We start from the raw sequence: 20,961 nt of genomic DNA on the forward strand, positions 1-20,961 counted from the left end.
ATATATTTTAGGAGTGTAAATAATAAGGACATTTCCGTAAACAAAATAATATATATATCATGAGGGGCTATTTGTTATATATAGTTTAGGAGTGTAAATGCATTTTATGCATAGTTAAGGAGTGCAAAGTGCAATTAACCCTTTAGAAAATGTTTATTTTAGTGTAGTCAACTCTTAAAAATAATACAAATAATATTTTGGTTTAACTGTTAAAGTTAAAATTTCATAAACAAATTCGAATTTTTAAGTACTTGTATCAAATTGACGTATTACTTAAATTATTGACATATTCACATAATTATATACTTATTTTTTTTTAAAAAAAAAAAAACCAATTGATAATCTTAATTCAAGAATCTACTTTAGAAATGGGATGTATTGAAAAAGGAAAAAGCAATATTAACTGGAAAAGTTGCACTTAATGTGTCCATGGGTGTGAATATTTAAGTTTTAGTTAATTTTCAAATTTAAATTGTAATTTTTTTACTATATGATATTGTTAAAATAACGATATCGACTAAAGGGGTATTATTCAACATGCTTTCGCTAGAGTTTGATATAAGTGATTTCATTCCCCCCTTTTTATAAATGAATGGGGTATTTACACTACTACAAAGTTACGTTATTTTGAACATGTATGGGTGAAGTACCATTTCGTCCCTTACTTATTACATGGTTACAGTTTGTCTACCAAGGCTATTTTAGTAATCTACCTTATTACAATGATTTGATAGATTTGACTACAAGCTTTCCTTTTAAGGAGATATTCTTCTTTTCTTTCAGTAATACGATTTATTTTTCCTCCATCATTATATAAGTTGAAATAATTTTAGTTGGGCACGAGTCAATTTAAGTATCAAGCTAAAGATACGAATTAATCCATTTTTGTGCATATCGATAAAATTGAGGCATTATAATCTAAAAATTTGTAGGTTCTAGTTTTGAATTATTGTCTGTTTTATAATAATTTATTATTATATTTATTTGAATACAATTTTTAATTTAAAATTATTAATACGATTGATCAACTTTTTATATTTAAAAACAACCAACGATTAATGAATTATTATTATTAACAAAAAAGATAAAACGTATAGTGAGAGACCATGAGACTACCAAGACATGCAGTGGACCAAAACTCTTAGCCCATAATGAAGCTAACAGTTAAGGACATGTGATTTGAGCAACATGCGATGGACCAAAACTTCATAAAAATTGATGACAGTGAAGACCAATGAGAAAGAAAATCTCTAGTGGGAGATGTGTAAATGTGTCTGATTTGAGGCTGTAGCCCTCCTCTCCTAGTCAAAGTCTAAATAAACCATGTTTAACATATGTCCTTCTAGATCAATTTTATGACACCCAAGTATGTACATTTTCTTCCCTTCAAATGTTCAAAGCTGGACAAGGAAAGTTGCATTCTCTAACACATTCCACCACCTCCAATTTCTCCATATCTATCTCTTATAATTAATATATATATATTATCTTGTTTTAATATTTCATCATAATTAGTTTGAACTTTGAATTGTTATATGGCTTCGTACAAATTTTGACTGTGTAAGAATAATATTTACAAGATTAAAATATACAGATAGATAAATGTTGTATAAATTTAAATAAAAAATTATAATCTTTGAAAGTAAAAATTATTTCTCAATTCTTTTATTCAAATTGTGATTTAAGGACTGAAAGGGTGTTTTTCGATTCAAATGTGTAATTTTTTTTGAATTTGTGGGAACAAGTTATGTATTATTTTGAAATTCAGTATCAAGATCCCAAAGGTTTGTAGCCATGGAAGATGTGAAATCTTGCAGTTGTGATACTTCATTGTGGCTGAGAGTTTTGGATTTGAAACTCCGTGTGCATGTTTTATGTATAGAATCCCTTCTTTTGGGTCGATCAAGTTGCCTGAGTTCACCCAAGACTATCATCATCGATAATCATGTGCTTAAAAGTTTAAGATCATATTACATGGATTCATGCAATTACAAATATTTGATCCTGTAAATATTGATATTCACAGCTATTTTGAATTAAGGTACATCAATAATATTTTGAACAAACCACTCTTTATTTTTCATTTGATCTCACATCAACTGATTTAGACATCAAATAGTCTTTGTTGATAACCTTCTACTAAACCTAACAATCTGTCCATCCTTCTTATCAGATTCTCAAGTATTTCGAAATTAGACTATCATTGAGAACACCTTGACTTTCTGTTCCGAATCAAGTATACATAATGTAAATACCAATCAATTTATCTCGAAGCAATAAAAATACTCAAGTCACTATCACGATTTCCCCTTTTTCTTCTTTAGAACTCATTTGAGCTGCATATATATATTTATGTATGTATATAAAATGCTTTTTCAGTTGCATACTTTTCTTTTTCCATCATTTAATTTAGTTCATCAATTCGCAGACATATAGAGGTGGAATTTTAAAACTTTTGTGTCATTTTATTATGACATAATTCAATTGATGTTTACATATAGACAGTCTTAATTTCCCCATTTCTTTTGTAGCCAAGTTGTCGTCATACCTGAATATGTCTCTAGAGTTCTTCCTCAGCATCCACGAAAGTGCTCAATATGATAGGTTTTATTTTGAAAGCCAAATAGAATATTAAAGCCTGCACTACATAAATATGCTAATCTTGTTACCCCCAATAAATTCATTTTTAATTAATTAAAAAGAGAAATGATAATTAATTCTCCACACATTAAAAAAAATAACTATTGATTACAATATTAATAGTTATGACTAAGAATCATTTGTAAATGAATAACTATTGTGAACCATGTCAAACAAAATCTATGCAAAAATGACAAAAATTTTTAGTCATTTTTTCTGCCAGATCTAGTCCCCAACTCAATTAGATCATGTAAAAGCCACATGCAATTTTCTGATTAATTTGATTAAAAAATGACTAAAATTGTCAAGATGATTTTATTGTATATATATGATATATATAAGATTTAAAATACATTTGATATGATTTACTATGTCAATAATTTTAACTTATCATTAAATATTAAGGGATGATGTGAAGGTAAAAAGACAGGTATATATTGCGTGCTATGACTCCTATTAAAAACTATTGACCCTAATAACAATTAGTGAAACTTGGACTAACTATTTGACGTACGATAGCGTTGGATTGAACTTTCTAGTATTCTTCTTAACACACTCCATTCCTTAATTAGTATTAAGCAAATCAACAAGATTGTAATAAAACTCATATATAGAAAAGAAACCCCACCAACCTATCCAAAAATGACAAGCCCAGAAATCATATACTGCTAATTGACTGCAATTTTTATAGTTAGAAGTCAGGTGACGGCCTTTGAACTGGAAAATCCGTGCACTCATCAACGGAAAATTCTGTTTGGTCTAATACAAGACAAGAAAATTCGTCACCTCAACATGCAATTTTTCTTCTCAAAACCTCCAAATATGCCTATAAATATACGCTTTTAATTTCGGAGATCCCAGAAACACGATTGTCCTAATTACACAATCCTGCAGCTTCAGAGCATCCTAATCTCCACGAAAATGCTTCGGATTGTACCACAATCAACCCTGCTAAACTACGTAGTTTTGATCGCTACACAGCTTAAATGGGCATGGGATTATCTTCTCCATCAGTCCTTCTTCCAGCACCATGCAACTAGGTTGCCTGAATACGTGGATGAACTGTCGATAAGGGAGTTTGAGAGCAAGAATCCTGAAGATCATGTAATAGAATGTGCTGTTTGTCTGTGCAAGATTGATGAAGGAGATGAGGTTAGAGAACTGAGGTGTGGCCATTTGTTCCATAGGGTTTGTTTGGATAGGTGGATCGGATGTGGGCACGGGACGTGCCCGTTGTGCCGGAGTAATCTGAAGCAGCCTAAGTTCGTGGCGGAGCTACACCGGGAGTTGATTGTGTTCGACTTCTGCACCGTTAGATCGGGTGGTGAGCGCTACACGTGGTGGCTGCGGTGAAGTTGGTTGGTGGTGCTGTTTATAAAGTGATTAACTCATCATTTCTTCATTTTTTTTAATTTTTTTTTTCTTTTGGGTAGTGTTCAATTATGTATTTCTTGATGTAATTAAGGATGAAATGTTGTGCAATAACATAATTCTATAATTAAATGATTCTCTAATTTTATATATGTTTGGAACTTAAATCTTAATGAAAGGAACGCAAAGAATATCTTGAGAAATAAAATGATTATTGAGAAAGCATGTCCATATATTACAAATTTATTCATCCCAATTTCATTCTATTTCTTATTGATTCTTTTAGAAATACAATTCACAACATATCCACCGTTTCAAAGTTAATTTGATTGACTACATAAAAATATAAAACGAACAAACAATAAAAATTAATTTATATAATTAGAATAAAATATAGGCATGTCATTTATCAATGTTGAACAAATTATTAATATTACGTTAAATACAATTTATTTTGTAAATACATATATTAAAAAAAATATTAAAATATTTTAATATGTGATCATACTTTCCAATATTTTTTGAAGTGGCACGTTCAGGACAAGGACAAAATTCAAAATTCATCTAGAATTTGATTCAGTTTTATAAATCCAAAATCCAAACTTAAGCTGAAATGCACCTCAACAGGGTACGTGACTCTGTAATTATATATTTTTTTAATTTAAAATTTATGACTGATTTGATTCGATTAAAATAAAAATGTGTTTGTTTCAAAATTTAGTTATGAGGTCATCATCCTACGTTCATTCCCGACTTTTAAGAAATCCCATGTTCTGATTTACCAACTATTCAAATTTTTGTGTCTCTCTCTTGCATACAGCCAAATGCCAATTTTGATGTTAGACTGAGACCAGCCCTCTCTTTCGACCAAACGTAGGGTATTTACTACAACATTGAACCCACTTTGTTCATAAGCAGACCGGCCAGTACATGAGAGAGAGAAGAGAAAGAGAAGAAAAAACCAACACAAACAAAACTAAAGTGTAGTTATTACAAGGAAAAACTCGTAAATAAACAAAACTAAGCTTTGGTCCATTATTACCATTTGGTCTTGGTCCGATGAAAGTGCATGAAATCATAACTCATCACCAAACTTCCATGCCATTATTTTCAAATTGAATCTCTCCACCAAAACATAGCATCCAAACTCACCCTCCTCATGTTCTTTCAATTCGTCCGCTCTATTAATCCTTACCTGCCGATCTCCCCCGCCTACCCAACCACCTCTCGCTTGCTCCCGCTTCATTCTTTCGACTACTTTCGCTCTCAATCCCACACTCGTTTGCTCTCCGCCCGGCCCATAGCTCGTAAACCAGATCACCCCATCTTGCACACTTCTCTCATTCCACACTGCTTTGATCCCACCACCAAACACTTCTTCGTTATCCACTAAAGCATCAATCACCACGGAATTCCCCTGATCACCATAAGTATTCTTCCGACGGGCGAATATCCTCCCCCATCTTTGCTCCATCGTCATCTCATAGTACAATGATCGTTTCCCCTGATCCTTAACCGTTCCTTCCTTGACAAACATAAGGGACAATACCATTTCCCCACGACTAATGATTCAGAACCTTTCTGTGATGGAGAGAAGTCAAACTCTGGAAGGCTAGCACGATGTTTGGAGTTGAGGCCGTTTGCTATACTTAGTTTGAATTTACAAGGCCTGGCGTAGATTACCCACCCGATTTGTTGGAAGAAATAAGGAGAGAAACCATCTGGTGCTAGAGAGTTGGCAAAGAATCTCCACCTTGTGCTGGAACGTGCTTGACATGGACATATCTCAAATTGTTGATACATGTTGTGCGGGTCTAACGGCCTTGGTCTTACGTCTCTAACTAGTGACAGAAACAGCAGGTGCCTTGTCTTCTTCCCTGAAAAATCCAATTCAACAAGGTTTATACAAAGCTCATCTCAATCATATATCTACTGATAATATGTTTAACTTAACTAGCAGTATCTTAGGACTCTTATTTTGCTAAGCATGTCAGTACTACAATATTTTGACTGTTGTATCTGATCGAGTCATCAGATCTTCCCTGATCTGATGCATTTTGCTAACGCTCGAGCTCTAAGTCTAATGGTCAAACCTAGACGGTCATTCAGCTAGCTGGTCGTTCTGTAGTCGAACATTGGTTGATGGGTATCTCATGAATGTTACTCAGTTTCTCAGACACTACACCAGGCCTTGCTAGATTATGCCATGTGTCCTGTAAGGGCCTGTATTCCAAGTTAACCTGATCAGGCGGGTTGGTATGACCTGAACCAATACAAAAGGTTGCAGATCCTTGTCTTGTTTGGGCATTTTGCGTCTAAAAACGCATCAATTGTAGAAATTACAAATGTTGAAATCATATTTCATCTTATTCTTGACCTGGCAAGTTAAATGAAGTAAACATAGCTGCAATATCAAACTCTTGGCATAAAACCATCATAAAGGGATAAAAAAAATCCATAATAGTTTAACAAGAGATAGTAGAAAGCAAAACATACCTTTGTGCACATTCCACGTGGGACAGTAGGTAGTAGCGGTTTGGAGACGAGGGATGATTGAGAACAGGAATTAAGAAAACTGGAGTAACAGCAATGTCCGCTGAGCCTGTTGTATATTGCACAGTCAACTCCTTGTCCTGAGGAAAAGGCAAGTAGTGTTTAAGGATCGTGTTCTCGGAGCACCCCAGACATGAATATTTCTCATATTCTTCGTCCTGGATTACTAGGAATCCAGAATTTGGATGCTCAGGTGGTCTTGCAAGAGATTCCGGAGATTTTAGCAACTGAGAAAGAGGCCTCGTCACATACATTTTTTTTCAAAATCCCCTGGATTTCTTTCTTCACGCTTCTCCTATATCAGTACTAGTATAAATTATTCTATATAGTAAAGGTACAGAAATCTTTTAAACCTGATCAAACTTGCTAAATTCTCAAACAACTGGATTAGATTTTATGTGTTCCCTACAAAGAGTTTCAGGTATTATAATACGTCAGAAGCTGATTAGATTGGTAGCAATAATGCATGAGAATAATCGATAATGCTTTTCAAACATTTTCCCTATATTTTAGCTTTCATCGAACATGTAACAGAATAATCTGTAACTAACCAAAATATTTGTGATTATGCCTAGAATGTTTCACCTTCTATGTTTAGACCACCCAGTACTGGTTTAAATAATAAGGTCAGAGTAATTATCAGGAAAAAGAGGTTCAGAGTGTATTGTGTTATTCAATCAATAAAGACAAAGAGCTTTGTGTTACATATGTGCTGGTTCAATTTTTTGTGCGTCGCTCCTGCCTATAATCATATGTTATTGTTGATATCAGAGTAAACATAAACCAGCACCCTCTTTCCACCAATATGGGAGTCTGTAAAACATTAAAACATATACTTTGTTTATGTCAAATGAAAACTGATTCACTCAATTACATAATCATCAAACTTAGGAAGAGAAAAAAAAAACCAACACGACAAAGCAAAACTCCACATACAAACAGGCAAAAGCTTATAAGAAACAAAACTAAGCATTGATCTATCCCCATTTGGTCTTCATCTGATGAAAGTGTTTAAAATCGTAAGACAATAACAAACTTCCATCTATTCTCTTCATATTGAACCTCTCAACCAAAACATAGCATCCAAACTCACTCCATTCAGCGCCTTCTTTCAATTCCTCAACTTTATTAATCCTTGCTTGCCTTTCTCCCCCGCCCACCCAACCACCTCTGGCTTGCTCCCACTTCATTCTTTCGATTACTTCAACTCTCAATCCCACACTCATTTGCTCTCCCCCCAGTCCATAGCTCGTAAACCAGATCACCCCATCTTGCGCACTTCTTTCGTTCCACACAGCTTTGCTCCCACCAACAAACACTTCTTCGTTATCGACTAAAGCATCAATCACCACAGAATTCCCCTGATTGCCATAAGTATTCTTCTGACAAGCGAAAATCCGCTCCCATCTTTGCTCCATTGTCATCTCATAGTACATTGATCTTTTCACCTGATCTCTTACCGTTCCCTCCTTGACAAACATGAAGGGACAATACCATTTTCCCACGACTAACGTTTCTGAACTTTCTTGTGATGGAGGGAAGTCAAATCCTGGACAACGAGCACGAAGGTTGAAGTCGAGCCCTTGTGCTGTATCTAGACTGAAATTGTCAGGAGTCTTGGTGTAGATCGTCCACCCTTTTCGTCGGAAGAAGTAAGGGGGGAAACCATCTGGTGCTACAGATTTGGCAAAGAAGCTCCCCCTTGTGCTGCAGAGTGCTTCGTATGGAACTATCTCAAGTTGCTGATATATATTGTGAGGGTCTAACAGCCTTGGTTTTACGTCTTTAACGCAACGACAGAAACAGCAGGTGGCCTTATCTTCTTCCCTGGAGCAGGTGAATGCTTCCCTGAAAAATCCAATTCAACCACATTTATGCAAAGCTCATCTACATATATACCTGTTGCTGATTAATATCTGAAATCTATGATGTAACATCAGAAGTAAATTCTTGAGGTTCGATTATGTTTCTGCTAAATCAACCTGACACTTTGTATTAGTACCAAGTAATTTCAACAGTTATTTTCATCTTTTATCTTCCAGAACCAGAACTAAGGTTGGATTCTTGTTCATCTTATTCTGACAGCAAGTTAATGAATTATACATAGCTGCAATACCAAGTTCCCAAGATCAGGTGATCCATAAACTCATGAACATGTGAAATCTGCTTCAACGAAGAAAATGCTTGATGCATGACGTAGTACAAATGCACATACCCTTTGTGCTTCCGGTGTGGAACAATAGCGTAGTAGCGATTAGACGACAATGGCTGATTGAGAACGGGGATTAAGAAAACTGGATCGAGGGAAACATGGGTGCTATCTCCTGAGCTTGTTGTGTATTTGACAGTCAACTCCTTGTTCTGAGGGAAAGGCAAATCCTTAAGGGTCCGGTTCTTGCAGCACCCGAAACACGAGTATGTCTCGGATTCTTGATCCTGGATTACCAGGAATCCAGAATTCGGACCCTCAGGAGGCGCTGCAAGAGATTCGGGGAATTTTAGCAGCTGAGAAAGAGGCCTAGTGACGTACATCTTCTCCTCAAACTCAAAACCTTATCCCCCAGGATTTCTTTGCTCAACGAAATAGATAGACACTGTATGACTGAGTTCGTAGGTAATTTCTCAGACATTTCTTGATAGCTCAGTCGAGGATATAGATGGAAACGTGCAAGTGTTTATGTAATGTAATATCGTGGAAATTCATGTTCCCTAAAAGGTTGACTATTCTAGTTTTAGATGCTTAGGCTATATACAAATATGTATGCGACTGATGTGGTGATCAAGAGAGCTGATATCATGTTGGACTATTTGTTTTAATATTAATATTCAAATGAATTTGTAAATCACTGATGATATGGTAATGTAACTAATGTTATTTGACTTTCCACATTTTAAAATAGTATGAAAATTTCTAAGTCTTAGATCAAGATATGTGACCCCACAATTCAAGGGTCTTGGTCTTGGACAATCGGCAACGTAAGACTAAATTTTTTCCTGTGGAGGGAATATGAATATGAAGATAATAAAAGAAATTTAATGTCATTCATATTGTTCATGTTTTTTTTGTCTTTTGGCAGTTTTCTTGTAGATCAGGACGGATGACTGTTGAAAATTGAAACAGAAGCCCGACTTCAGTTATTTCAGTCAGTAGTTGGATCGGTATAAACCATGTTTTCATTAGTTATGGCTGTACAGCACCTTTAGGATTGTGATCAGTAGATGGAACTAACATTTCAATTTTCGGGCTTAACTAGGAAACCAAACCCTGATTTATGACAGTAGAGTAAGAAAGAAGAGAAATATTGTGTACTAAATTCTTGCTCGTACATCAATTCATAATCACCAATCAGGTAAAAGCAGGACAACAGTTTCTGCAATGAAACCTGTAGAGAGTTGAAACTGAAAAAAAAGGTTATTGTGTACTGGTAATTAAAGTGGACACCACTTAATTGCTTGTAGAAATTATCAGCAGAACTCAAAATGCTATTATTTACTACTTAAAAATCCATTTCCAGACCTTTTGGCTTCTGCTTTCCCTTTTCATTCCTCTTTCATTCACTGTGATCCTGCAAGATCCCCTATCCCCCCAAATCCTATCACGTTTCGAACTTGCAGGACTCTCTCCATGATCAGAAGCTCCGCTGATGGTACCAGCAGAGAAATCTTGCTTGCAATCGGATGAAAAATCGAACTTTAGATCGATGAAAGCTGAGTCGTCCATGGCACTGAAATCACTTTCCTTGACTGGATATATACTCCTGTTATAAACTCTATCAAGCTCCATTTGATTTGTTCCCCTTCTGAATCCACATTTTCTTGGTTCAGATTCTTGGAGAAAGCCATATTGTTTATCAGAATCGAAGAAGATCCCATTTGTAACATCAGAAATCTTGGCGCTAGAGAAGGCGTGATCACTTCCTTGATCGAGATCATTGTTCTTGCCACCCCGGAAACTGCAGAGGGACCTAGACCTCGACCACCCCATTATGTCAGAAACCACAATCTCACTTTCGTCATCAGGAAATTCACTGTTTTTTCCACACCCCTTTTTGTGTGTTTTCTTCCTGAATAGCCGCTTTATCCTCCAAAACCCATTGCTTTTCTTGACTTCCACACAGCTGCTGCTGCTGCTTCTGAGAAAAACAACTTGCTCTGAACCCTCATCTTTTCTTCTGGACTTGGAATGTGGATGACCTTGTTGGGGTATCAAGAATGAGATCCTTCCGACCTCCACCGTACTGCAAGAATTGCGATATGAGGAGGAAATGCGATCAGAGCAAGAGCATGAAAAAATGCGCTGTTCTCCGCACTCCGAGCAAACCAATTTCTCCAACCTGTCTTTCAGGCAGTAAGCACATACGCCGACGGAAGATGAATTGGGGTGTTTCTTGCAGGGCATTTCTGATGCAGAGTAGTTGAAATCTGGGAAATTACTGTATGTTTCCATAGCTTTCCCTCTCTCATTCATGCCTTGGAAACTTTGTTTTTGCACAGTTGAGCTAAGAATACAAGAATTGCAAAAAAGGGATTCGAGGAAAAGAAAGTAGGTTCTTGATGGGATTCTACCAGAGAGAATATAATCGAGTTTCAATCATAAAAACTCAAGGGTGGCATGCAGAGGGAAGGGTGGTGGCAAAAAGTGGCGTGAGCTTTACGTTTTCTTTTCAAGAACACAGTGTTGATCACTAAGCAAGAGTGATGAGTATTTCTACCTTTCTGCAGCTATCATTGGGGATTTGTGGGTGCAGTTGAGTAAAGCAATGGATCCAAGTAACTGTCATATGAATTTCTGCTGTTTATGAGTCTCAGTACGTACGTAGCTGTGGGGGCGCATCAATCAGTCTTTCATTAGTCATCTCGTTGAAATTTTGCAAGATTTTCTTTTGCCACTTTCTTGACACAATCGTGCAAGTAATTAACATTCATTCTCCTCTTTGATATATCATTGTTGTCTTCGATTTGTTAACCTAGAATGAACCATCCATCTACTTACCATCCACAAACGTCTCTTTCCTAAGAGATTGGGGTCAAATCTAGTCAGGGATACTAGAAATTTTAATTTAAATTGGATTTTAATTATATTGAGATTAATTATACTATAAATACAATATATTTACATATAATTAGTGTATAATTTAAAAAAAATAATTAATTATATAATAAATATATTACACTTATTTTGTGATTAACCTAATATGACTAAATCTGATTTGGGTAAAATTTTCCCTCGATACAAAGTCTTCCCGTATATAATTTAAATTAGCAATAGAATATGATTTTTACGTAATACAAAATCTTTTATTATTTTTATTTAATTAAATAAAAGAATATTTGATCAAAATCAATGAATTTTAAATGTATATGAAAAGAATATTATTAATAAAACTAATTAATTAAATAATATGATCATTTGTGAAAAGATATGTATAATTAAGGATATTTAGACAACCCATATTTTGCGAGCCATGGTTGTTACTTCAAGATTTATTAATATTTTTTTTTCAGATCAGGTTTGTACAAACCAAACTAATCTATACTTATTCTGTAATTAATTATTTTTTTTAAATTGTACATCAATCACACAGTAAGTGAATTGTACTTTCTATATAATTGGTTCCGATTCGATCGAATCGAGTCCGAATTAAAATTTTTAGTATATATAGATATTGAACTGGCATGAACTTATAAGAAACTTTTTATCACTGAATAATTACAAGGGTATTTTGGTTAAATTTAATTGAACTTTTACCTTTGAATAATTTTACATAATAATTTATAGCTTATAAAAATAAGTTTATTCAATAATTTGGGAAAAGAAATATAGAACTGGTTAATAACAATGTTGTGTAATTAATATACTTAAAATTAAAAAAAAAAAGTTATTAAGATGTCGAGAATTAGTATTTAATTTCTCCCCCCTTTTTTCCCTGAGAGTTATACATTATTCTAATAATCTTTAATTAGCTAGAATATACATACATATATATATATATATATATTAATTAAACTATGTTTCTTTCGTATTTCCTATCAATCAATTAAAAGTGAAAGCATGAACTAATGCTATTATTTTTTTTTTGAATAATTCGATTACAATCATCAATATTAAATATTTATATCAACAACTATCGACAATTATAATAATTATATATTAATCATCAATATCACATAATTATATTTAATCAACATCTACTATTAAAGTATAATAATATCACACATGTTGGTGGGATTCGAACTCTGATTTTAAAATTATGAGGTCTCGATTTCGCCAATTGAATTAGACTTTATCAGCAAATATAATCGTAATTACAAGTGCATTCCTATTTAATGATAAACTTTTACATAAATACCCCTGAATCGAAATATATTTATTTTTGTAGTGTTTTTAGAGTGAGATGTTTGGTGTGTAGGCATTTGGAAGAAGGGGAGAGATGCATGCATTTGATTTTGAAATGACATTACATGACATGAAACGTGTGTGGGAGTAGTTGATATGTCTTCGTGTTTTGATGTAATATGAAAAGGTGAGTTCAGGATGACGACAACAGACTACACATTCTTTTTTATATAATAATAATATTGAATTTTCAACCATTGAGGTGGCGTTTTATGTGAAGTAAATTTCAAATCTATCAATCAACACGAAAAAGTACAGATCTGGGCAGACGAATTGTGATTAAGAGTGAAACTCAAATACATTTTACAATTAAAAACTTTAATAATTTGAATTTGATGCATATACAATTACTCAACATATAATCATAGTTTACTATAAACAAAAGAACTTGTAAAGCTCAAAATTTAAGTAATATTTATACAATCTTTTCATAACTCTTCCATCAACATTAATGATTAACGACATAATTCATAGATCAATTCCTTTATTATTATCATTAAAGCAAATTAATAAATCATTCGTACTATGATTAGTTGAAGGGGCAGTTTATAGGACCGACAACCTATGGGGACTCGTCATGTCCCAATTTAAGACAAGATGGCCAAACCCACGCCTCCACACACACTCCATATCCTATTTCAGAAATATTATTAATTTTTTTAAATAATAACAAGATATTTATTAATTAACTCAAATAAAAATACAAATACAGCTGGTATGAATGAAGTTACTGAAGAATCATAGGATAATTATAAAATTATCATTGCGTATTTCAATTGAAGATTGATAATTATTTACTACTTTAAAAAAATGAATCGATCATGCATATTTTTAAATGAATATATATTGATTAAGAATTTGGATATAAAAAGTGCTAATTTTATTTATATTTTAATATTGAATTTCAATTTTTTTTATGATATTATATAGTTTACTTTTATAAAAAATTATAATCATCTCAATATAATAACTTATCTTCTTGGTATCATGGTATCTATATTCATACATCATGGCCTATAATTTCTTGCACATGTTCTTACCATTATTATGACATTTACTCACAACACTTTGATAGGACTCAAGTCAGGGTTACCATTAATTTACGTCTACCGACACCTTTGATTCACTGTTTTAGTTGATCTGCCGTACAAATATTGCCTGTTTTGGAGGCTTTGTCCCAGAAAACTTTTAAAACCTATGTTAGGTTAGTGGGCTCCACTGCTCCACACCATACATGATACTAAATTTAAGGATAATTATATTTACACTCCTCATCTATTATTTTTTTATATAAATTATTTTTATTTTTAAAAAAATTATTTTTGACAGTCTTTAAAATCTTAAAATACCGCTATTGATTTGGTCAAATTTTAATTTAATTTTTAAATGATAGAAATGCCCTTTGGGTATTTTGTAATTATCAAAAGATAGAAGCTATATTAAACTAATGTTTACACCCCATATATTTTTTATTATTATTTATACTATCTTTTAATTTTAATTTAAATTATTTTATAAGCTTTTCTTAATTGAATTTGTATATAAATTTATACCTTTTAATACTTAAATATTATAATTAATATATTAATAAAAATTAGTTACTAGCTTATAAATTCAAATTAAAAATTATCAAACTTTTATAAAATTATTTAAAATTCTTAAAATTAAAAAAATTATTTTTTATTTTTGTTTATAACTAAATTTTATTAAAATCAATAAATTATACATATATACGTATATATGTTTATGCAATATAAATATATAAATATATATATAATTAGAGATATTATACATTTAGACATACGTATTTTGATGGCCAGTAATGGCGGAGGAGGGTGAAAGGCTAGGCGCAAGTGTGGCGAGGCCGTAGGCTGTAATGGGGCGATAGGAATGAGGGCACAGGCAAAAGTTGAGGGTGAACATATCGATAGAATTATGAAGAAGGAATATTTTTTTAAAAAAAAACAATTTAATAATTTAAAATTTTAATAAATAAATTATTTATTTTATTAATTCGAGTATAATTTGTATAAACTGATAAATTATTTTGGATTATAATTTATTAATTTTAATAAAATTTAGTTATATAAACAAAAATAAAAATTAAATCTTTTAATTTTAATAATTTAAAATAATTTATAAAAGTGTGATAATTTTTTAAATTTGAATTATAAGCTAATAACTAATTTTTATTATAATTAAATAAGTTAATATATTAATTTTTAAGAGGTGTAAATTTATATAGAAATCAATAAAAAAGTTAAAATAAAATAATTTAAATTTAAACTAAAAATTACTATAAATAATAAAAAAAATATCGAATCATATTATTCATCCACATAAACATTAATTTGACACCCCCTCTACATTTTGGTAATTACAAAACAACGCTGAGGGCATTTCTGTCTTGAAAAATTAAATTAAAATTTGACTGAGTCAATAGGGGCATTTTGAAATTTCAAAGACTATCAGGGGTAATTTTCATAATTTTTGAAAAGATAAAAATAATTTGTATAAAAAAATTATAGGTGAGGGGGTGTAAATAGAATTATCCCTAAGTTTTATTTCAAATCACGGGACATGAACTTTCACATCATGTGCATTGTAAGTCACTCAAAAAAAAAATATTAGGAGTAATTATATCTTTACCTCTAATATGTGATCTTCTTATACAAAATTACTCTTAATTTTTAAAAATTCACATAAGCAACACAGAAATATTATCATTATTTACAAAAATTATTATTGTTTTTTAAAAAATCGTATATACATTATAAAAAAACGTCAATATCAATATACAAACTACTGACTGTCAGGATGGGTAGTTTCTATTATTACGGAAATAATATAAAAGATTTGCACAAATAAATCATAAATAAGAGGTTGTAAATATAATTAATACAAAAAGTTGTGCACTTTTGAGAAGTGAACCAATTGACATGAATACATCCCTATCTATACTTTACTAATTTATAAAGTAAAATTGCTTAGTGGTAAGAACAACATATTTTTGTACTAAAAAGAGATTGACATATAGTGAGAAAAAAGCATTCACTGCGAAGCACCAAAAAGGATCATAGAGAAGGTTCAATTAATTTCTGCCCCTCCAGAAAACGAAGGAAAGAAAATTTATTCAAACTTGGACACTTTTTTTAAGGATGAAATAAGATGAGGATGTAGTTTCAGACCAAAGTTTGAGTTTAGATTGAACAGCAAACGATGGCTGTACTCTGGTTACTTTTGTTTTTCTTGGACATGAACTGTGTGAGTTTGAGTTATGCTAACGAGGAAGAAAGGCAGGCAAGTTGCTTTTTGTTTGTTTCTATTTCATTTTAATACTAACTGCATGTTATGTAATAACAAAAGTATGTCACAATTCTATGAAATTGTCACTTATGAAGGCAATTCAGATTTCTAGAAATGAGATACGAGGATGTCTATGACATAGTTGTCGCTTGAATCGATCAGATGAGTGTTACTTAATCGAGATTTTGGGTCGCACGAGGTCGTAATGAGTTGAGAAACTTGAGTTCTTGTCAGGTTAAAAAATTGAGTTAGGTACAACCATTCATGTAAATATATGCAGGTATTGGGAGAAACATAATATTATAATTTCGAAAACTGGTGCATATCGACCAATTACACAACAAACATGATAACTCGTCTTGCAATTGGTGATTGAATTAAAGTATGTATCAAACTTGTAATTGGTGAACTGTATCAAGCGTCCACCAGTTGTCATTTGCTGAGCTGCCAAACATAGATGTTTTACATATGTAAGAACGTTGTTACATGTATGTTTACTTTTCCCATGGCATAGGTTTATATCGTATACCTCGGAGCCCTTCCACAGGGAGACTACGCGCCGGTATCACACCATGCAAAAATACTGCAAGAAGTTGTTAGTGACAGGTAGAATCTGCGCACCTGATTTACTGACGAATTTACTAAAACTCAGTACTCAGATGTTTTTGTCTTAATTTCTCTCAAGTTTCCCTACGAAATCACTAGTTAGAAGTTACACAAGGAGTTTCAACGCCTTCGCAGCCAACCTCACAGACCAAGAGCAAAAGAAGTTAGCCAGTGAGTTCACTATTCTTAGGAATATGTGAATCAAGTAAATTTATCTTCTGCCGATGAATGATCGATCAAAAGACATAAACTGAAAGTTAGATTTCAAGAACCGGCTTAACTCTTATGTTTAAGTATTTCAAGATTATAAGATATGATGATGGACCATTCTCACCAATGTGCAGGCCATGATGATGTTGTGTCTGTATTCCCAAGCACAACTCTCCAACGTCAAACTACAAGATCCTGGGACTTCATGGGGTTTCACCAAAATGTACGCCGAAATCCTGCTGTTGAGAGTGATATTATAATAGGCGTCATAGACGATGGCATTTGGCCTGAATCAGAAAGTTTCAGCGACAGAGGTTTTGGCCCTGTTCCGAAAAAATGGAAAGGAGCTTGTAATGGCGGCGAAGACTTCACCTGCAACAAGTAAGCTTTTACACATTGGTTATATGTTTAATGGAACAATATCTAGGCTATGGTGATCGTGTCAGTATGTTATTCCTGTACTAAAGTATTCAGTAGCCCGATTTTAGTAAAACCAAATAAATGCATCTCTTTCTAATCATATGCTCTAAAATTAGCGCTTGAATTCTGACAGCCTGGTAATTCGTCGTCCCACAAAACCGTCCAAGATTTGAACATGATCACTACCTCCTCATAAAACTAATGGAATCTTGTCTCATGTACATTGACCTAAATGCTTATTTTCAGCAAGATAATTGGAGCTCGATGGTACACAGCGCTTGACGCTTCTGTCAAGGATGGAAGTGGCCATGGAACTATATGTGCTTCAATTGCAGCTGGTAATTATGTGAACAATGCAAGCTTTTATGGAATTGCACAAGGCACTGCCAGGGGAGGGGTCCCTGCAGCAAGAATTGCAGCATACAAAGCTTGTGGTGGTATTGGCTGCGAAAGTGTGGACCTACTATCCGCGTTCAATGATGCTATAGCTGATGGAGTGGACATCATTTCATTATCATTAGGCGGAGGCATACTTGACATAAAAGATGATGTTGTGGCCATTGGCGCGCTTCATGCTATGCAGAAGGGTATACTGACCGTGAATGCAGGTGGAAATTCCGGTCATGGTAGTGGTCGTAAATCAATTACAGCAAGTGTGGCTCCATGGCTGTTCTCTGTTGCAGCTAGTACTACTGATCGTCGTATTGTCACCAAGGTTGCTCTAGGAAACGGGGCCACGATTATAGTATGTTACGTCGAGTCTTTCTCCTAATCATAACTGATAGTAAGGTAATAAGTAGAGATAATAACATAGACACCAAAAAGATTTGGACATATTAACAAGAAAGCTTCAAAATTTTGAACAATTACCGTGACAACTCTGTTGCCCTGTTTTACATTACAGATTCCTTCCGGCCTTCTGGTCTTTAACGAGGAAGTTATAATGTAAAACATGACTGCAGCCGGTATCATATAATTTCTCAAAACTAGTGTCTTTTACCTGTTTCATGTTTCCTGTTTTACCTTCACATGTAATGTAACAGGGGAAGGGAGTAAATTCCTTCAAACAGAACAGTAAGAAATTTACTTTGATTCATGGAAAGAATGCAACAGCAAGCAAATGTACCGAAAAAGCGGCCAAGTAAGTTAACCACATTCCCGTTTGTCTATTTCTAATAACACAGAGAACAAGTAAAAACAATAGCATGATATGCAGGTTGTGCGAAGATGGGTGTTTAAATAGCCGTCTAGTGAAGGGAAATATTTTAATTTGCGAAGATGCCAACCGACAGCGTCAGGCTATGGATGCTGGTGCCTACGGAGTTATAGAAATGGCAGACGATGAATTCTCATCTGTTACTGCTTTGCCTGCATCAGATTTAAGTCTCCAAAACATAAGACAGATTCAGGACTATGCCAAGAATACCATGTAATACTTATTCTAATTACTTCATTATATATGTATGTATATGTCTCTTTCTTGAACTAATTATTTATCGATGCAGAATGGCCGTAGCAAATATATTAACCAGTGAATCCACAAAACAATCCGATGCTCCTATAGTTGCCAGATTTTCTTCTAGAGGGCCAAATCTGTTGATTCCAGAAATTATGAAGGTATCTACTTCTTCAAATCATCTATGCTTTTTCATAATTTGATGTCATATTGACGCAAAAATAACAAGAATTGTCGATATACAGCCTGATGTAACGGCGCCAGGGGTGGAAATCTTGGCTGCATATTCTCCTAAAGAGAGCCCTTCAAATTACCATTTTGATGATAGATCAGTTAAATACACTATAGTTTCTGGCACGTCCATGGCTTGCCCACACGTTGCAGGCGCAGCTGCTTATGTTAAATCCATGCACCCCAACTGGTCACCCTCAGTAATCAAATCTGCTCTTATGACCACAGGTAATCAGCTCATAATCACAGAAAAAAGAAAAAAAGAGATTTATAGTATGTTAAGACGATTTTGGCTCTGTGGCATGGCTAACAGTGGCAAAACTATTACCATTCTTTCCACTAATCCCAAAATCAAATACCAGTATCAATAAACCTGTTTTCCTGCGAATCTTTAATTTCAGCAAGACCTATGGCTTCAGCGAAAGGTAAACATACAGAATTTTCCTATGGAGCTGGGCACATAAACCCTGTAAAAGCTGCAAATCCAGGACTAGTATACGAAACGATTGAGGAGGAGTACGTGAAACTGCTGTGCTACAAAGGATACTCAACGCCTACTATCAGGAAGCTATTTGGCAACAAGAGAAGCAACTGCTCTCGCCTCAAACACCGTAACTGGAGTCCCAAGGATTTAAATTACCCTGCCATGGCTTCTCTTGTCCGTAGAAACGAGTCTTTTACCGTTATCTTTTCAAGAACCGTCACAAATGTTGGTGATGCAAGTTCAACGTATCGTGCTAATATCAGTGCACCGCCAGGGCTGAAAGTGATTGTGCAGCCGCCGGAACTCCCCTTAAAGAAATTGAACGAGAAGAAGTCTTTTGTTGTGAAGGTTGGAGGAAAAGTGGCAGTAAGGGTGTTATCAGCTTCATTGGAGTGGAATGATGGCAACCATAATGTTAGAAGTCCTATAGTCATATATACAAAGTCACCCAAGATAAGTTAGAACACTTGTGTACCTGGTTATTGGTTCCATGCATGTAGTTTAGCACCCTATATCATTCAAAACTAAACATGACGAAGATGCATGCTGTCCGTATTTGCAAAAAAGTAGAAACAGTGACAGCCATGAAAACCACATTCTTTAGCTTTCAATACAGCATTCTAAAACCATTTTAATTGATGCAACCAGAAGTGGTCGAAGGCTCATCAAATTGTTCTAAAAACTCGAGTGACAAGCCAAATTTGAACATGAACTTAAATGTTAGCAACAACAGATGTAAATCTGATTCTGGAGTAGTGTTAAAAGGCAGAAATAGTCTTACTAACTCATAAACCTCACCAAGTTTCACAACAAATTGCTCTACACAAATTAGCATTTATGGAATTTAAATAATGTTAGAAAACTAAAAATTTATGAAAGTACCGTGGTTTTTAAAGTTTTAAAAAGTTAGGCAGTACTGTCTGGTCAAACAACAGTTACGAAAATTAAATAAAAACAAAGCTTTTCATTAGGGGGAAAACAAGGCTCTTGAGATAAGGAGATGCACATTATGATTAGAAGGAAAGGAAAAGGGTGGAGGGATTGACAGTATATGTAAGATTTATTTTAACTAGTTGTTGGGGGAAGATTTTCATAAGGGAATGCAAGACCTTGTTGATTGGGTGTCAAATTGGACAGGAAATGGTCGAACGTTTACTTTAAATTGGAGGGCCCTCAATAAAATGATGAAGCCCGAACTATGATTGTAGAGTGGATTACAGTACCACATCTTGGATGATATTTTAATATCAAGAAGCCCAATCCACGTCTTGATCCGCAATGCCTTCA

General features: G+C 33.8%; 5 protein-coding genes and 1 pseudogene across 5 annotated transcripts; 2 read left to right on the plus strand and 4 right to left on the minus strand.

Moving 5' to 3' along the window:
• LOC105156745 (E3 ubiquitin-protein ligase RHA2B-like) lies at positions 3,562–3,993 on the plus strand. Its single transcript, XM_011072963.1, has one exon. It carries the CDS (start codon positions 3,562–3,564, stop codon positions 3,991–3,993), a length of 432 nt encoding a protein of 143 aa, XP_011071265.1.
• Positions 4,886–6,310, minus strand: LOC110011279 (annotated as a pseudogene).
• LOC105156746 lies at positions 5,812–6,854 on the minus strand. Its single transcript, XM_020692090.1, has 2 exons — positions 6,508–6,854; positions 5,812–5,888 (listed from the first exon to the last, which is right to left on the minus strand). Exons 1-2 carry the CDS (start codon positions 6,816–6,818, stop codon positions 5,849–5,851), a joined length of 351 nt encoding a protein of 116 aa, XP_020547749.1. The 5' UTR covers positions 6,819–6,854; the 3' UTR covers positions 5,812–5,848.
• Positions 7,374–9,236, minus strand: LOC105156443. The gene is made up of 2 exons (XM_011072567.2): positions 8,780–9,236; positions 7,374–8,412 (listed from the first exon to the last, which is right to left on the minus strand). The coding sequence occupies exons 1-2, from the start codon at positions 9,094–9,096 to the stop codon at positions 7,542–7,544; spliced, it is 1,188 nt and encodes a 395-aa protein (XP_011070869.1). The 5' UTR covers positions 9,097–9,236; the 3' UTR covers positions 7,374–7,541.
• On the minus strand, positions 9,849–11,504 carry LOC105156444. Its single transcript, XM_011072568.2, has one exon. It carries the CDS (start codon positions 11,030–11,032, stop codon positions 10,058–10,060), a length of 975 nt encoding a protein of 324 aa, XP_011070870.1. The 5' UTR covers positions 11,033–11,504; the 3' UTR covers positions 9,849–10,057.
• On the plus strand, positions 16,181–20,332 carry LOC105156747 (subtilisin-like protease SBT4.4). Its single transcript, XM_020691958.1, has 10 exons — positions 16,181–16,261; positions 16,782–16,873; positions 16,953–17,044; positions 17,218–17,464; positions 17,750–18,272; positions 18,547–18,644; positions 18,720–18,932; positions 19,009–19,120; positions 19,205–19,418; positions 19,592–20,332. Exons 1-10 carry the CDS (start codon positions 16,181–16,183, stop codon positions 20,134–20,136), a joined length of 2,217 nt encoding a protein of 738 aa, XP_020547617.1. The 3' UTR covers positions 20,137–20,332.

Source organism: Sesamum indicum, linkage group LG2, assembly GCF_000512975.1.
Source record: "Sesamum indicum cultivar Zhongzhi No. 13 linkage group LG2, S_indicum_v1.0, whole genome shotgun sequence".
Lineage (NCBI taxonomy): Eukaryota > Viridiplantae > Streptophyta > Magnoliopsida > Lamiales > Pedaliaceae > Sesamum > Sesamum indicum.

What these genes read in the sequence shown, in the direction of transcription:
- LOC105156745 (XM_011072963.1), top strand. Translation starts at nt 3,562, where the DNA reads ATGCTTCGGATTGTACCACAATCAACCCTGCTAAACTACGTAGTTTTG.
- LOC105156746 (XM_020692090.1), bottom strand. Translation starts at nt 6,818, where the DNA reads ATGTATGTGACGAGGCCTCTTTCTCAGTTGCTAAAATCTCCGGAATCT. An exon ending in CACGTGGAATGTGCACAAAG is followed by an intron (nt 5,889 to 6,507) that starts GTATGTTTTGCT and finishes TGGATTTTTCAG; the next exon opens with GGAAGAAGACAAGGCACCTG.
- LOC105156443 (XM_011072567.2), bottom strand. Translation starts at nt 9,096, where the DNA reads ATGTACGTCACTAGGCCTCTTTCTCAGCTGCTAAAATTCCCCGAATCT. An exon ending in CCACACCGGAAGCACAAAGG is followed by an intron (nt 8,413 to 8,779) that starts GTATGTGCATTT and finishes TGGATTTTTCAG; the next exon opens with GGAAGCATTCACCTGCTCCA.
- LOC105156444 (XM_011072568.2), bottom strand. Translation starts at nt 11,032, where the DNA reads ATGAATGAGAGAGGGAAAGCTATGGAAACATACAGTAATTTCCCAGAT.
- LOC105156747 (XM_020691958.1), top strand. Translation starts at nt 16,181, where the DNA reads ATGGCTGTACTCTGGTTACTTTTGTTTTTCTTGGACATGAACTGTGTG. An exon ending in AGAGCAAAAGAAGTTAGCCA is followed by an intron (nt 17,045 to 17,217) that starts GTGAGTTCACTA and finishes ACCAATGTGCAG; the next exon opens with GCCATGATGATGTTGTGTCT. An exon ending in ATCTGCTCTTATGACCACAG is followed by an intron (nt 19,419 to 19,591) that starts GTAATCAGCTCA and finishes CTTTAATTTCAG; the next exon opens with CAAGACCTATGGCTTCAGCG.